The sequence below is a fragment of the Chionomys nivalis genome, chromosome 5, assembly GCF_950005125.1.
Source record: "Chionomys nivalis chromosome 5, mChiNiv1.1, whole genome shotgun sequence".
NCBI lineage: Eukaryota > Metazoa > Chordata > Mammalia > Rodentia > Cricetidae > Chionomys > Chionomys nivalis.
The window spans coordinates 79,789,466-79,806,455 of record NC_080090.1 but is presented as its reverse complement, the minus strand read 5'-3'; the positions used below and the strand labels follow the sequence as shown (position 1 = coordinate 79,806,455).

General features: G+C 41.7%; 1 protein-coding gene across 1 annotated transcript in view; it reads right to left on the bottom strand.

Moving 5' to 3' along the window:
* Crb1 (crumbs cell polarity complex component 1) overlaps nucleotides 1–16,990 on the bottom strand; it is a 205,588-nt gene that overhangs the window by 29,621 nt on the left and 158,977 nt on the right. The window contains exons 7-11 of the mRNA XM_057769142.1: nucleotides 15,184–15,731; nucleotides 13,380–13,545; nucleotides 9,435–10,341; nucleotides 7,147–7,275; nucleotides 3,750–3,876 (exon numbers count right to left, since the gene is read on the bottom strand). Of these exons, the coding sequence (XP_057625125.1) occupies nucleotides 3,750–3,876; nucleotides 7,147–7,275; nucleotides 9,435–10,341; nucleotides 13,380–13,545; nucleotides 15,184–15,731 (1,877 nt within the window). The remainder of the gene's footprint in view (nucleotides 1–3,749; nucleotides 3,877–7,146; nucleotides 7,276–9,434; nucleotides 10,342–13,379; nucleotides 13,546–15,183; nucleotides 15,732–16,990) is intronic.

Sequence of the window (16,990 nt, the reverse complement as noted above, 5' to 3'; positions counted from 1 at the left end):
ACCGGACTCACTGAACATAGCGGACATTGAGGTCTGCTGAGAAGTCAAGAACAATGGCACTGGATTTTGATCCTTCTGCACATACTGGCTTTGTGGGAGCCTAGGCTGTTTGGATGTTCACCTTAATAGACCTGGAAGGAGGTGGGAGGTCCTTGGACTCCCCACAGGGCAGGGAACCCTGACTGCTTTTAGGGCTGATGAGAGAGGGGGAGTTGATTGGGGGATGGGGAGGGATATGGGAGGCGGTGGTGGGGAAGAGACAGAAATCTTTAATAAATAAAGAAATTAATAAAAAAAATAAAATGACTTCTATGTCAGTGATTTTCCAACAAAATTTAGTGAACAATTTGGAATGGAAAAGACTTTTATTGATGCAGTATTGAAAAAGTGTAGTTGAGAAAAAATGACGTAGTTAAAAATGGCTTTTCACAGTCCTGACCCAGATTTCTGAACCAAAACTACTTGAATTTATTTTTCTCTTTACAATCAAAACATGACATTTCTCTAAATTCCTGTTTTTCTACTTCTCTTTTCTTCATTGGACAGAGGTAGTTAAGTCCACTACCCATTTGTACATTCACAAAGGAGGAAGACGGTCAAAACCCATCACAGTCCAGTGGGGGTACATGTTAAAGATGAAACATCAGAAAAATGAAATGAGTTTCTATTCAAGCAAATGCAATCTGTCATGGAAATATGATCCACAAGAACATGTGTGAATATGTGAATAACCAAATGTCTGAATTTTTGTTCCTTAGGTGAGATGATCCTTCCTTATGACCAGGTAAAACTAAGACCAGCTTATGTAAGTCAACTGTAAGAACCAGTGAGGTTGTAGTCAGAAACAATGTGAGTGGGGCAAAGGGGAAATGGGATGAGAAACGTGAGAAGGGGAGGATGGGAGGAGCTTGGGGGATTGGGCTGGTTGGGATATAGGAAGGGTGGATACCGGAGCAGCGAAGTATATATCCTAACTAAGGGAGCCATCTTAGGGTTGGCAAGAGACTTGACTCTAGAGGGGTTCGCAGGTGTCCAGGGAGATGTCCCCAGCTGGTACCTTGGGCAACTGAGGAGAGGGAACCTGAAATGACCCTATCCTATACTGATGAATGTCTTACATATCACCTTAGAACCTTCATCTGGCGATGGATCAAGGTAGAGACATGGATCGAGGTAGAGACAGAGACTCAATTTGGAGCAACAGTCTGAGCTCTTAAGGTTCAAATGAGGAGCAGAAGGAGGGAGAACATGAGCAAGGAAATCAGGACCACGAGGGGTGCACCCACCCACTGGGACAGTGGAACTGATTTATTGGGAGCCCACCAAGGCCAGCTGGTCTGGGACTGAATAAGCATGGGTTGAAACTGGACTCTCTGAGCATGGCGGACAAGGAAGGCTGATGAGAAGCCAAGGACAATGACACTAGGTTTTGATCCTAATACATGAACTGGCTTTGTGGGAGCTTAGCCTGTTTAGACGCTCACCTTCCTGGATGTAGATAGAAGACCTTCGTCTTCCCGCAGGGCAGGGAATTTGAACTGCTCTTCAGTATCAAGAGGGAGGGGGAATGGTGTGGGGGGAGGAGAAGAGGAGTGGGGATAGGGGGAGGGGAGTGGGGGGAGGGGGCAATATTTGGGAGGAGGGGAGGGAAATGGGAAACGGGGAGCAGGTGGAAATTTTAATTAAAAAAGAATAAAAATTAAAAACAAAACAATGTGAGTCAACTGTAAGAACCGGTGAGGTTGTACTGTGTTCTAGAATCCCTTGCTGATAGGGAGAGTCCATGGAACCTGGCCCTTGGTATCATGGTGTTTCCTTGCAATGACAATGTATGTGGGAAGAGTAGTAAAGAGATGAGTATTGGTATGTGTTCCTGGTGTGTCTCTGTGTACGCGTCTCTGTGTGTCTGTGTTTGTGCATATGTCTGTGCGTGTCTCTGTTTGAGTGTCTGTGTGCCTGTGTGAGTGTGTCTGCTTGTGGATCTCTAACTGTGTAACCCACAGTCCAAGCCAACAAAGACATGTGCCACCAGAAATCACAAATAGAACATGCAGAAGAAATGACTTTATTTTTCTGTGAAAATGTGTGAAAATCATGAGTCACACAAACATAGTGAGCTACAGAGAAATAAGGATAATAGCGATAATTTAGTAAAAAGCTATCAAATGATAAGACAGTTAGAAAATAGAACAATTGACAATCACAATGACAACAGAAGCATTGGAACTGTACAGAGAAAGACATTGTGGATAAATACTCCTTACCTATATTCTCTAAGGAAGAGATCACATTCCAAACAGTCTGTAAGCACACAGTTGAAGATATGTGTAGGGGAGTGAACATGAACTCTACATAAGGTCTCTGATTATAATCTACTGAATACTTATTGCGGATACTTAGGAATGCAAATGCTTTTTGGAAAAGTTTGCCTAACTTCCTGGTCACAAAATCTCACTTTGCAGGGACCTGTCTGAAGCAGAGTTACGGACACAGAGACTTCGCCATGAGGAAAATGATGAGAATGGATGAAAGACCTCAACATTTCTCCTAGTTTGAGATGATTGCCACAGGGTGAGGGCCGCTCCCTTACAGCTAGTGAGCAATGGAACCAGAACGTAGTTTCTTTACTTTCAGAGGACATTATCTTGTTATTTTCCGGTGCATTAAGATTCACCTTGGTATTTCCACAGCCAAAGGACTTCCTTAAAGCAATCATCCACAACTCAGTGAACACTGATAGTATCAAGAGGAAAAGTCCCCCGAATGCTTTCAAACCGAGGCACATTGGCAGGAGGGCATCCTGTGGCCACTGCTATTTGAGTGGTGTCATCAGTTTCTTCACTGGGTCACAGTAGTTCCCCCCCAACAAGCACTAATAACATCTCCTTTGGAATGATGCTCCTCCAAAGATGCTTAGCATAAATAATTGACCAGGGAAAACATGATGGAAAAGTCAAAACCCCCACAAATGTATCAGCGGCTAACAGAAAGTTTTCAATTGTAACGGAAAGGGGGAATTTCAAGAGAAGGAAATAGAGAAAAGTCTATCTGACCAGATGTTAATGAAGAACAGTGTGACCATTTCCCCTACATTATTGGGGAAGAAAACCTCCCCTCTTCTTCATGTAGAAAAGAACTGTCCACAGTTCATTAGAATAGCTTTGTAGAAAGACCCACATGACTATAAAAATGTCCATGGATATTTTCAAATTTTCATGTTACATATAACCGATGAGAGGGAAGAGCACACACCAAATTAGAACGAGGTAAACTGTAGCCAGGAAAATAGAGACACGCAAAAGTGGAGTGTAGAGAGAAGGTTTTCTAATTGCAATAAAAACCATTCAACAGGGACGTGTTTAGGAATACAGGGCTTTAGGACTCAGTACACTGGATAATGAGGTATTATGTCTGGCTATATTAAGAACACACTTTTCATTTTCAAAAGTAGAATAGGAAAATATTTTATAAAGACCTAGAATGCCTGCGGTGTGCTTTAAAAAAGGCTTAAATGTAGTTTCATCCTCAAGATGGGTTCTAGTCCCTCATTTCTGGGAGACCTACACTGAGACGGCATTTCTTGTGAGTCAGTGTTTTAACCCCCGGGGGTGCTTGCGTACACGCTAATAATTTTCCTGAGCACCCCACTCTACGACTGGCTCATCGTTCATGCGCAGAATGAGGTAGGACAGAAGCTGAAAGAGGTTTTGCCACAGTAAGAGGGACACATAAAAGGAAAGGCCGCTTACGTCCAGCTCGCAGCGCTCGCCCGCGAAGGCCACGTCACAGACGCACTGGAATCTGTTGAGCAAGTCCCTGCACAGGCCTCCGTGGAGGCAGGGAGCAGAAGCACACTCATTGATGTCCTCTTCACACCTTGAAAATGAATGGAGAAGCAGAAGCTCAGGGCTGGGTGAATAAGTGAGCTGTAAGGTGGAGCAAATGGTTTGTCTCTCTTCCTAGCATGACGGAGTGGTCACCAAATCTACCCAATTAAACACACCGGATACTTTCAAAGATTCCTTAAGAACCCATTAATATATTATGAATTTTGTGGACAAAGATGGACAGACATGTGTGCACACATTGAATTAATTCAAATAAAAATCCCTGCAAATATTTAGAAGCCCTGTTTGCCCCTTAAGGGCGCTACTGAGTTTGCCACCTTATAATTGTCAGCTTTAGCGTCCATGCTAAAGTACGTGAGTACTGGGACACTGCCCGACTCCTTTGCTAAGAACATTGTTCTCTTTTGATTTTTTTCTAAACTGACACACGGACACAAAAACGACACACACTTGTGGGGTAAATGTGTGTGTGTGTGTGTGTGTGTGTGTGTGAGTGATATGCTGATACTTGGTATTCATTATTGTAATATTGTAATGTTCAAATCAGGTTGAATAAATCAAACAACACATCCTTCTACTGACATTTTCAAATCAGTTCTTGTGGGTTTTTGGAATATTATTATATATAGTAAACAAGTCCTTTCTTTGGATATCCATGAACTGATTCGGTAGTTCTGCCTATCCTGTGCCAAACACTCTGCTACGGCCTGGGGGTAGATCAGTGGTGACGGCATTTGTATTACTTTAGGAAACGAGTGAAATCGTAGCTCCAGAATCTCTGCGGAACAGCTTATGTTGTAAACTGTTTGTAATCTCCACTTCCCCCAAAGTAGAACTTCCATGTGTGCCCGAGACTCCTCACCCGGCCCGAATGCAAGGGCGGAGGTGGAGAAGCTGTGAGATCCCTGGTGTGACTGAAACGGCAATTCATTCCAAGGAAAACAGCTCCTTACTCCAGCAGGATACCGAGCATAGCTGAGACCCTATTTGCCTTTTATGGTCCTGGCTTCTGGGCTGGAAGAGGCTTCTCTGATTAGATCCCAGCCAGACTTGACAACTCTCAGGAGCTTGCCAAGCACTCTGTGTCCTGGGTGGCCAGCGCTCACACCATCCATCATCTGGACCCGATGAAATGACACTGAAGCTGGAGGCTTAAGCAGGTGGATAGCTTCTTCGTGTCCACGACTGTGTGGAAGTCTTGCTGCCCTAGGCCCTGGGGGACCCATGTGAATGTTCCCAGTTCTTTCTTCCACCCTTTCATTTCCTTACTAATTTCTTTTTTTTTTTTTTTTTTTTTGGTTTTTCGAGACAGGGTTTCTCTGTGGTTTTGGAGCCTGTCCTGGAACTAGCTCTGTAGACCAGGCTGGCCTCGAACTCACAGAGATCCGCCTGCCTCTGCCTCGCAAGTGCTGGGATTAAAGGCGTGCGCCACCACCGCCCGGCTTCCTTACTAATTTTTGTTTTGAGCAAAAGAGTTGATGCTTTCATATGCATGACAAACACCAGTGAAGCTATTATTAGAAAATAATATACTGAATGTAGCGCCTCACCCCAACAATGGGGGAAGACAGGCAGAAGAATGATAGCAAGTTTAAGAGGAGCCTGCTCTATGTAGCAAGTTCTAGACAAACCAGAGCTAAAATGAGACCCCGTCCCCAAAGGAAAAAAAAAGCAAAACAAACAAAGAAGATGATAACTAATATATGGAAAGTCAAAGAAAAGTTGTTACGTGCTCCTGAATTAACTAATGGTGCTCAATTTGTTGGGGGAATCAGAATATATTAAACACACATTCACTGTTTGAAACCATTTTTCATCAGTAAGGTTTAGTTGGATGAAAGTCCTCCCAGGAAAGAAATGAAAATTAGCAACCCTTTCCCCATCTTAATCATTTAAATGGCAAGTATGAATTTGAAAATTGATAGGTATCAGAGGAAATAGAAATATTAACAGCAAGAAATTCAAGGTATTGGATGAACCCTACTCACGGTGCTGCTAGTGGGGCTAATATTAAGCCAGGAAGCAACCAGCATTTAAGTATAGGAAAGACTTGTCTGCATTTGGGACAAAGATCTATTTATAATATGCTGAAGATGTGGAAGCAGAGGTCAACCGAATGCTGACTTAATAGCTGAGGTCGTAGCGTGACAGACTGGAAAGTGGACGTGACTTCTCTACTTCCTTTCACACATATATGGATCTTGGTTGTATCTTATTCTAGTCTACAGAAGATGGAGGAGCACATTTTATATTTTGTTTAAATTATGCTGAGCAAACACTTACTCGTGAAATCATGGTAGCGTTCCCAAGAGAAGTCCACGCTTGGATGGCAGCTCAACTTCATCATTGCGTACATTTATTTCAGCATCAATCAATCTGTCACTCACCTTCACTCACACACAGACACACACACAATGAAAACAATAAAACCTTGTTTACAGAGCTCAAAGAAGTGGGGATAATATTGTAAGGTAAATGGATTAGTCTTAAAAACTAGGGGCTATGTTTTACCTGCATACATAATACCTGTGCCCATAGACTCCTGGTTTGTAATCTGAGGGATGGATATCTTTTTGAAGATCTTTTGTTGTTGTTTGATTTTTGGTTTTTGTTTTGGTGTTGTTGTTGTTTGTCTTTTGGGACCGGTTTTCTCGGTGTAACAGCCCTAGCTGGAACTAGCTCTTGTAGACCAGGGTGGCCTTGAACTCACAGAGATCCACCTGCCTCTGCCTCCTGAGTGCTGGGATTAAAGGTGTGTGCTTGCCCACACTCCAACCAGTCAAATGCATACACAACTTGGCTTGCATCCAAGCTGGTCACAGTCCGATTCCAATGGCGGACCCTAAGTGAAGAGTTGAAGGATTCTCTGTGGAAGGAATGGTTCCCTGGAAGGGGCACATACACTTTAGAGTGTAGTTTATCATACGAGGCATCTTTTAGGTGTGTTTTATTTTACCTTAAAAGTAACCATATTTTGAAATCTTATGTTAGAGTTAGTCAGGGGAGGAGAGGACTCTAGGAATCCAGAAAGTACTTATAGGAAAGAATAATAAAACATTATATATATTTAAAAATCATATTTTCCTATTTGAAGTCTCTGCTGGTAAAATATTCTATACTTTGACCTATACTGTCATTTTTCTTCTTTTCTGTTGCTTAAATTCTGTCTGGACCTATATTTCAACATAGATTTTCCTGTGGGAACCGAAATGAAAAATTGGAGGAGCCAATGAACTCTGGGCAATCCCACTGTTCTTTAGCCCAGAACTCCTGCCCATGAAGTTCTAGTGTGACTCACCCCTCTCCAGTGAAACCTGGCCGGCACACACATTTCCAGTCCTCCTGGACCTGAGTGCAGTTGCCTCCGTTGTAGCAAGTGAGATTTGTCTCCTTGTTCCCACAGACTGCTGAGGGTAATCGGCTCTGTCTAGAGAGATAAAAGGAATGGCTACAGCTGTTTATCTCATTCATTTCATTCAAGAAAAAAATTTTTTTGAAAAGTTCATATATGTAGTCAGTGTTAGGCTAATTAAGTCCCGAGAATGGAGGAACAATAAATGCTCACTCGTGCTGCTGCATTGTACAAACACCAGGTTCTCCAGCAAAAAGCCCCTGCTGGAGGCTTTTGCAACCAACATGGCCATCCATCTTCTGTTCTCCACCGCTGTTCCTGCAGGAGATAAAATCTATGGCCTGGAGTGGCAGTAAATTTAGGGCCAGCTCACATAGCTAGATCTGCAGCTGCTTTTCTAATAAATCAATGGAGGCCACAGGAAAATTGCATCTCTACAAAGGCCAGGGAAGCAAGGAGAACACGCCGGTGCTCAAGCACTCATGCGATGTCTCCATTGGCTTTCAGAGCTGAACTACAGTTGCCCTGCCAAGACTTGCCTGCTCCCGCCCTCATAATTCATAGCTTTGCATAGTGCAAGCCAAGTGCTGTCCAGGAGGTTTGTGTATAGTATTCAGTGTAACTGCGTGTGAGTTCAGCATGTGAGTCCTTGTACGGCAGCAAGGCTGAATGGGCTGAAGAATCCGCATAAAAGGAAGAACAGCTTGTTAAAAGCTAAGAAAACACTGCTAGCAAAAAATCCTTACTTAGGCTTGAAAGACCTGATTTTTAAACAGATTTTAGGAGTGTTGCTCAGGTCCTTTGGTCTTGTGTGTGTGTGTGTGTGTTTTGTGTGTGTATGCATGAGTGCGTATGTGTGCATGCGTGTGTGGATGTGTGTGTATATGCATGTGTGTGTGCATATGTGTTTGTGTGTGCGCATGTGTGTCTGTGCATGCATGCATATGTGTGCGTGCGTGCGTGTGTGTGTGTGTGTGTAATCAGATAGAGAATAATTATCTGGGAAATAAATGGAAAGAAACTTCACTTTTGTTCTGCCATGTACTGCAGCTAACACAGAGAAACCAGCTGCAAGATGACATGAGGGCGTGTCTTTTCAAAAGAGCTAATTAATTCTACTTCAAAAAGAAAATATCATAAGGACGTTTCAAAAGTGTCAAGGATGTCAATAGCTCAAAAAGAGGTCATTAGCAATGCAAACCTCCAGTTTTATACACACCTTAGCTTAATAAACAGCTTCTGAAGAGTTCATCAGAAGGGACTCTTGAGAACTTTATTCTTTACACTTGGCTTTGATGAATCAGACAGGAAAAAAAATTCAGAGAACTTGTTAGGAGGGCATACCTGTTTTCTTATCCATGGTCACTGTGTAAGAGTCCTAATTTTGATCTCAAATTTCTCTTGCTTTTAACCAGGTGTGCTATTTATTGGCAAATGAATCTGTTGACTCACAGAAAACAGCACCCATTGAATAACCCAAGCACTTAGTGCTTCCCACTGTTCCTTGCCATCAAGAGCTCTGAACAATAATAGGTGTCGTGAAGATAACACAACTTTTTATAGGCATGGCTGCCTGTGATGCCTCTGAATTCAAGTGATGTCTACAGGCTGCTGCACTCCAGCTATTCTTACCCAACTCCTGGAATATATTATTGGTTAATGACAACCCTCTCACTTCCCGACAACGACTCAATTATTTAATAAATGAAAGGCAGTGTAAGTTGTATAATAACAATAACACCAAAGCAATGTGACTTAGAAGGAAAAACTTATTTTTTTAATTTCTGCATAGTATAAAATTGAAGTGATCATGAGAGCAATCAACTACTATTGCAATTTGAGAAAAAAGGGGGGACTTTTTAAATGGGTCAAATATTTAAATATTTGAATGAATATGCTATCAGCGGCATACTGAGCATTATGTAAAGGCCACAGAACATCTGATTATGTGTTAGTGGTAAGCCCTAAATTTCCTTTACTAAGTTATATTATAAATCTTAAGTTATACAATATAAACATTGTGTTTACTATCTGGTTAAAAATCTGCTATTCATAGTTGTAGAATATTTCACAATACAATCACATTTTTACATGATCAAATTGTGACAGAGGTGCTCAAAGCCAGCCTTGTTTAACACATGTGGACATTTAAAGGGGAGATATTTCTGGCCTGACAAGGAAAATTCAGAGCACAGCTCCCAAAACACTGAGCTCCGCATAGACTTTGTGCTCACCTGCAAAATCTGCCTGTAAAATTTCCAAGACAGAGACAAGAATAGCCATGAGTTCCGCTGACACACGTGGCCCCGTTTGCACACTGATGACTCTCGCAATTGTCCATGTCCACGTCACAGTTCACACCAGTGTAGCCAGGCTCACACCTGCAGTGGTAGGCTGCAACTCCATCAGAGCAGTTGCCATGGATACAGGGATTAGAAAAGCATTCATCTACACTGATTTCACAGTGTGTCCCTGACCATCCCAAGAGACAGGAGCACTGATAGGAGCTGTGGCTGTCTTCGCAATTTCCTCCATGCAAACAGGGGCTGGAGTGGCAGGCATTTAATGGCAAGCAGCCGGTAAGGACCACATTTGTAGAGACTTTGAGAAACTGCTCTTCCTGAGGCTTTTTAATGAAACCGTGAAGATTTTCAAAGTAAGAGAGATATATGCCTCCAATGTCTATTGTGCTCAGACAGCCCTGCAGGCCTTCCGTGTTGTTAATAGCTTGGTCACCCACATAGATGTCTGTACTGTCCTTCAGAAAGTTCAGGCTTCCGGTAGCAATTGCACTGGTCACATGAGGTGTTTGGTTGTCCACCTCCATTTGCCATCGGGAGGTCTGGGCCAGGGGGTCGATCATGGAAAATTTCACTTGGTGCCATGTGCCATCATTCACCACCTGCACACTCCTCAGACGTAGCAGGTGAAAACTGTTGCCACTCTGCAATTGAAATAATAATCTGGAGTCTCGAATGCTAATGTTAAGAAACTCAGGCTCTTTTTCCGCATGCAATATCATTGCATTTGTATCACGTGTTCTGAAGCCAAATGTGATGTTGGTGAGTTCTCTGGAAATGTTCCCGTTGCTTTGGAACAGTATTTCTCGTCCCAAGCCACTGAAAAGAGCATTTGCAATACCTAGAGTGGGAAGAGGAGAAACTGTTACCTTCATTCTTTGTATTTCTCCTCACATCGCGGATGTCTGTATGACTGACACATTAGGTGTTGTGCTCGTTGCTATCTAATTGTGCCCATTATAGATGTTGTCTGTCATTGCTTTACAAGAGAAGAACTGCAGATTCACTGAAGGTGAGTAGTTTGGTCATTAAAGTATAAAGCTAGGGTGTCAAACCCGCCAATGAGAATACGAAAACTCAACTCGTGCCATTCTTTTTTCATTTAAAATCTTCTGGAATGTCAATTATTGTTTCATTTTCGTTTAAACACACAGACATCACAAATTTAGTTTTGGTGACACACTAGTTAGTTAACAATAAACCCTGACTTCTGATTAAGTTCACCCACATGCAGTTAGCAGAAACAGTCACAATGATGGATTGAGTTATGCTGCAAAACAAAGCAAAACCAAACAAAAAACCCTCCAATTACATGGCCAGATATCAACTTGCTACCTATAGCCAAGTAACTGCATGTGGTTGGGGAAGAAAGTAGAAAACAATAGCACTTTGTATCCATGTATTACACTGAAGACAGCACTTCTGAAAATCTTACTGCATTTCTCTATTAGAATTGCTACAGCATGATTAATTCACAGTTTGTTCTAGCTCTTAAAATATCTAGCCCTATGTCTGTTTATAGTCTCCTATACACACCCTTGAGGCAAAAGAAGACACAGAAGTGCTTCAGCTTTCTACCAATCCTGTCAGCCTAATTAATCGTGTCCGGGCCAGCCCTCTTTTCAGCATTACGACGGACACCTTGTCCATATTCCTTTCAGAGGTCAGGCTTTCAAGTCCCATGTAGGGTACCGTTCATTTTTGCTACTTTTAGTCATTTTTCTGTGTGCACCCAAAATTTTAACTCTGTACTAACATTTCCCTTCCGTTTTTGCCATTTTCTCCCATGAAAGTAAAATCTGCTATGATTGCTGAAAATTTAAAACAGGGACCCACAGGACCCATAGCGCCGCTACACTGACCGCCCTCTTATTTCTTCGTTCCTGTCACCATACAAACTTAGTACTTTGTATATGCCTTCCAACTTTCTCATCTCCCGTTTTCTCGACTGTTGTCCCTGTCCCTTCACTGAAATTGCTCCTGGCAAGGTCCCAATGAATTCTACCGTTTCAGTCCAGGGATCAATTTTCTCTTCTCCCTTTTCAGTAGCAGTGACCTCAAAACTTGGTTGGGATCTTCCTTGCCATGCTCTAGACCAGCCACCATCATTGGTCCTATGAAAGATGGCTTCTCAGTTTCCCTACGTCGGTGGTTGCTGCAGAGGACTCTAAATCGCTTATTAGTTCATGACGGAAGTTCTAAACTCCACCCTCCATGCCTGTGGGCTCTGACCCCTGTTTATCTACTTCTAGTTCATAACATTCCCTTCCTCGTTTATGTGACACGGTCACAAAATGAAGGAGCTTGTTCCAACCCAGGCCTTCTACACTCTCTGTAACTTAAACCTGGAGTTTTCTTTCTCCAGACTGCCCCATGCTCAGTACCTCCTCAGTGTAGCGGTCTGCTGGAATGTCACCTTCCCTGGCTACCCAAGTTAAAATAGGTCTTCCTTGTCTCATCCTTCTAGTCTATTCCTGATTTACTCCATAACTCCTGTTGCCGTTTGAAACTGGGTTTTATTTGTTTCATAACTCTGCTCTATGAGCTGTATGGGACCAGGTATCCTTGCTCTAGAAGTGTTTACTCAGGCACTCCCTGAGACTGGTGCCTGGCCTTCAGTAACTGTCCACTGAGCATCACCTTTTACTTTGGAAAGTGCGACAGTGATCAAAAAAATCACATCAGGAGAAAAAAGGAAATAATTCAAGTATTGTAATTTGAATATAGGGTTTGGCTAGATTTAAAAGATATCTCATTTAATTTCCCTGTTAATTTATTTTATTATTTTCCTTACTAGATTTGGGGAAGGAATTTGGGAGGGAAGGAACATAAACAAACATCATGTGTTTTTAAACCAATGTTTAAACAACCAATCTCATTATCTCTTTGCTGTCTGTCACATTTTGTAAATCTACAAATTTAGCAAGTCTGCTGGAGAAGGTGAAACTGCCTCTTGTGATCTGGGGAAAATGCTCGGTACACTTTTAGATCTCGCCTTTTCTTTGGGGGGTTTTGCTTCAATAAATAATGCTTCTAACTAGAGAGAGTTTTAAAATTTCAAATCTTACTTGAACACTTATTGCGTATGACCAGGAGATCAAGCAAACTCAGGGAAAACTATGATCCTTATTCAGACTGCCTTACTAGGTTCCATTTTCCCAATGCACTTTTCTGTTGCTGTGGGAGACCATAAGATTTTAGAGCATACCTTTAAAAGCACAATTTTTGAATAACAAGAAGGGATTTAAATTTAATTTGAACACAGAGCATTGTCTATATCTGGACTGTGAATTATTTGACCTAAGGGAGAAGGCGATGCATAAACCATAGTTCTTAGTTCAGAGTCATGACTGTGATCTTTAGATTGGAAAACCAGTCAGAAGGTGGGGGGGGGACCAGTTACTATAAGCAGTGAGCCTGTACCTAATGCATACACCATGCACATAAGGCATACACCAAGAAACACGCAGGGTAGGCCTTGTTCTCCCTGTTTAGATGTGAGGAAGCTTTAGGTTTTGATGGCCATGTGCATAATCAAGGAACCACAGTGTGGCAGCTGCACCCATTTGCTGCGTATTCCCGGTATCGAGAAAGCAAAGGCAAGTATTGTTTGCTTAGTTCTTCACAAATTAGATTGAAATAAATCAAAGAGCTGGGTTTGTTGCTGCAATGGCCCATTTTTTTCCGCTCAGAAACTCAGGCCAGCATGAATCGCAGAGATCATCCTGGTCATGATATTGGTCACTCCTGGCTTTGTAAACTTCTCACACACGTTTCTCTAAGTTGTCTAAACCTGAATTCTTTTTTCACTGTCTCTGGCTTGGACAATTGAAATGTACCAAGTAAATTGGATGGACGACAGCTGTGAATGCTACCTACATTCAAACCCTTGAGGAACCAGCTGGCACTGTGCACCGGGGGGACATGGGCTGAGTTGACACCACTGAACTTCCTCGCAGGCTTTCCCCGCCGTGTGTGTAGGGCAGGAACAGGAGAAGTCATCCCACAGGGAATAGCAGACACCTCCATTATGACAGGGGTTGGACTGAGAAAAAAAGAAAATCAAAGGGATAAAAAGCAATGGCAATGAAATATGGAAATGTTAAAGGTGAGATCATCGGTTACTTTAAAATGCCAATGCCCCTACATCTTTGCATTTTAGACGTTTTGCACATTGTTAATAACGTTGAATAAAGCCGACAACTACCATTTCCATTTGCTTACTAAAAGAGCAGAGGAAAAAGCAGTAGACAGAGGTGGGGGAGAGATAAAAGGGAAAGAAACAACAGAATGACAGAGGAGAAGAGATAATAAACTGATCTGTGGCACAAGGAGGATTATTAAAATATAATGATGTTCTTCATAATTTGTGAGTTACTAGGCCCTTTGCACACATTTATTATCACTGATTATGAAGATTATTATACCTGGATGCCTCCAGTTGCCCAAGATCCTATAACCAGGTGAAGGAGTGAGAACTGGTCCTCAATCCTGTATGTCTCCTTTAACACTTCCCTCCCCATTAGCCTTGCCTCTGCATCCGCAACAGTCTTATCTCACTTCCCAAAGCTACTCAGAAAGGAGTCAAAACACAAACATGTTTAAAGTAATTGTTTACCTCCTGCTCTGTATTTACCCAAGATCTTTCATTTAATGGCTTTGCTTAATTGCTTACCCTCCTGTCTTTCTTTATACTTCTAAAGATAGAACACAGTCCTTAATCTTGCTAAGCAAATGTTCTACCACTGAGCTATCCCCCAGAATATTACATAATTTTATAAGCCTTAATTTCTTTATCTGTAAATATAAATGAGATAACAATGTTTCTTTCATATAGACGTCTTTCAATATACCCAAGCAGATTAATTCATATGAAATCATTTCAATTATGAGAAAAGTATTACTATAAGAGCATTACGGTGGTTCATTCATGTATATTTAAAATTGAATCTTGTATACTGTAATTTTGGGGGTTCATGGACGCTCGAGTTATGTTGGTGTGGTTCCTTCTTTTCTTCCAAAAGGTCATGAAGAGCTAAACATCTCACATATGTAAAACTGTTTAGAAGATATGAAGAATGTTTGAAGGAAAGCACTGGCTCTGAGAAATTGTATATCAAAGGATTTTAAAACCAGCTGCCAAGGGGAAATTGAGACTTTGTTATTAATTAATGGAATAAGCTGGGCAGTGTCATTAAATTTAGTGGGGCCTTCTAAAAAGAACTGGTTTAGCTAAGCCTATAGAATACCATTAAGAATTTGTAGCTTAAAATATATGATTCTCAGAGAAGTTGATCATTTGGGGAGAGGGAGAAGCATGTGGCTGGAGTTGTGTTGACTATAACACATTCATGATGTCAATAAAGATCAATTCACAATTTAATGGTTTGTTGTAATTCTACCAATCATCCTGGAGATATGTAAATGAAATATATTCCATGACTGTTGGGTGATCAGCATTTTGTTCACATATAAAATGGTGCCATGGGGTGTGGTGCCCTGTAATCCCCACCTACATTTGGGAATTTGAAGAAGGAAAGCTGTGACCTCAAGTCCTCCCTGAAGTACATAGTGAGTTCTCTGTCTCAAAAACCAAGAACAAAAGCAGAATTGTTACAATAAATTATTTAATAAATATAATTTTAGTATGCACTATGTGTATAGCCAATATGAATGACCCTACCTTACATATATTGTCTCCAGGACAGCCTTGAGTCACATTGACAAGAACTGGATCATGGTATCCGTTGTTTGTTGAATTGGGGAAGAATTCCAGGTTTTGATTGTTTAATCTTATATCTTGAATGCAGCCTTTGAAGAAGCCACCATATAGTTCAGTCTTTTGTCTGTCAGGTAGGCCACCAATGAAGATGACATCTCCTTTTTGAATTGTCCATGCAGGAACAGAAATGAATCCTAGGTTTTGTGAAGACTGATACAGTTCAATTTCATTTGGTTTGATTTTCAAGGTTATTAAGTGGGCATTTCCATCACTAAGAAAAAATGTCAGTACTAACTTGGGGAGGCCTGGAGTCTGCAGTACTAGGCTGCCATGTTGTAGCCAGACACTCACATACTGGTAAGAACTGTTCCCCAAAGCTAGAAGGAAGCCAGATGGTTGACGTGTTCTCGCAAACATGGAGAGACTGAAGTTCTGTCCATAATTATCATCAAGATTGAAGATGGCATATCCAGGGGAGTCATCCTGGCCAAATCTGCCTGCTACATACTCTTCGATGTAAAAACAGACAAAGAGAAAGAAAGAAAAATCTTTACATTTAAATGTAAAATGGGATAGGAGACGAAACTGTCACAGGCATACACAACCAGACCCTTTCTCAAGTTCCGGACAGGCTATGATACAGTAGGATGGCAAGGTTGCCTCATTTTGTGAGCTTCTAAGTTTGTACTAAAAAATCACTACATTTTGGGTTATCATAGAGGTCCATCAGTTACAAAGGAAAAAAAGTAAAGTTTCTGCAATGATCAACTAAAAAGGGTTCCCATCACCTCTCTAAAATCCAATCAATGAAACATTAGACACTGCTGCTTCATCTGGGTAAGAGAAAGATGTGGGTATGAGTACGTCATGCACCTCCGCGCTACACTGCCAGGTGATTGCTGCTGAAGCAGACGTGTCATGAAGCTGAACTGCTCTGTATAATGACGAAGATCAGCAATAAGATTAGCAAGCTCAGTTTGGGGAGGGCACCCCAAGTAATAAGAGACAAGGTGGTTGGGGAAAGAGATCTTAGAAGGACGTAACTATCTGAGGTCAAGTATGAGAAGGGCTGAGAGTGACTATTGAATTTGCAATGCAGAAATTATTGCTGAGCTTGACGACAGTACTGTCATAAAGATATTGCTGCTTTGGGTTTTCACATCTCAGTTGTAACCAGGAAAAAAAAAAGATCCTATCCTATCATGGTTAGATATCATCACAAATTGAGGTTTGTGCGAAAGTAAGACATATTTTCCTTTAGCTCAACCACAGTGAATCTTGCTTAGACAACCATCTGTGTTTGAAGACCTTCTGCATAAAAGGCTACATTTTCAGAACTCTGACTTGATTCCTGTAGGAACGCTGCATTGTGAATCTGCATTTGGACACCACCTGCTTCAGGCAACTACAGGTAGCTTTCAAAGGTACTGTCAGATAAAATAACCTCTTTGAAGAGGTTAACATCACTGAACACATTGTGGCACTTTTGTATAGGATAAAATGCTTAATAAGAAAATTGGGCTCTTGAAGCCCTGGAGTTTTGAGGATAGGCACAAAAATCCCTCAAACTCAGGGGGCCGGGCCCCTGCTGGCCATCCTAGGATGCCTGCAGCATCACTTTGTGGGTCAGAATAAAAGACCGGATGCAGAAATGGGTTTCTTTTTTTCCTTAGAAACTTGACTCTCCAGTAATCCTATTTTTCAGAAATCACACGCAGGTAGTCAGAGTGTGTGATGTGCTACAGGATTTTAGAAATACCATAAGCCA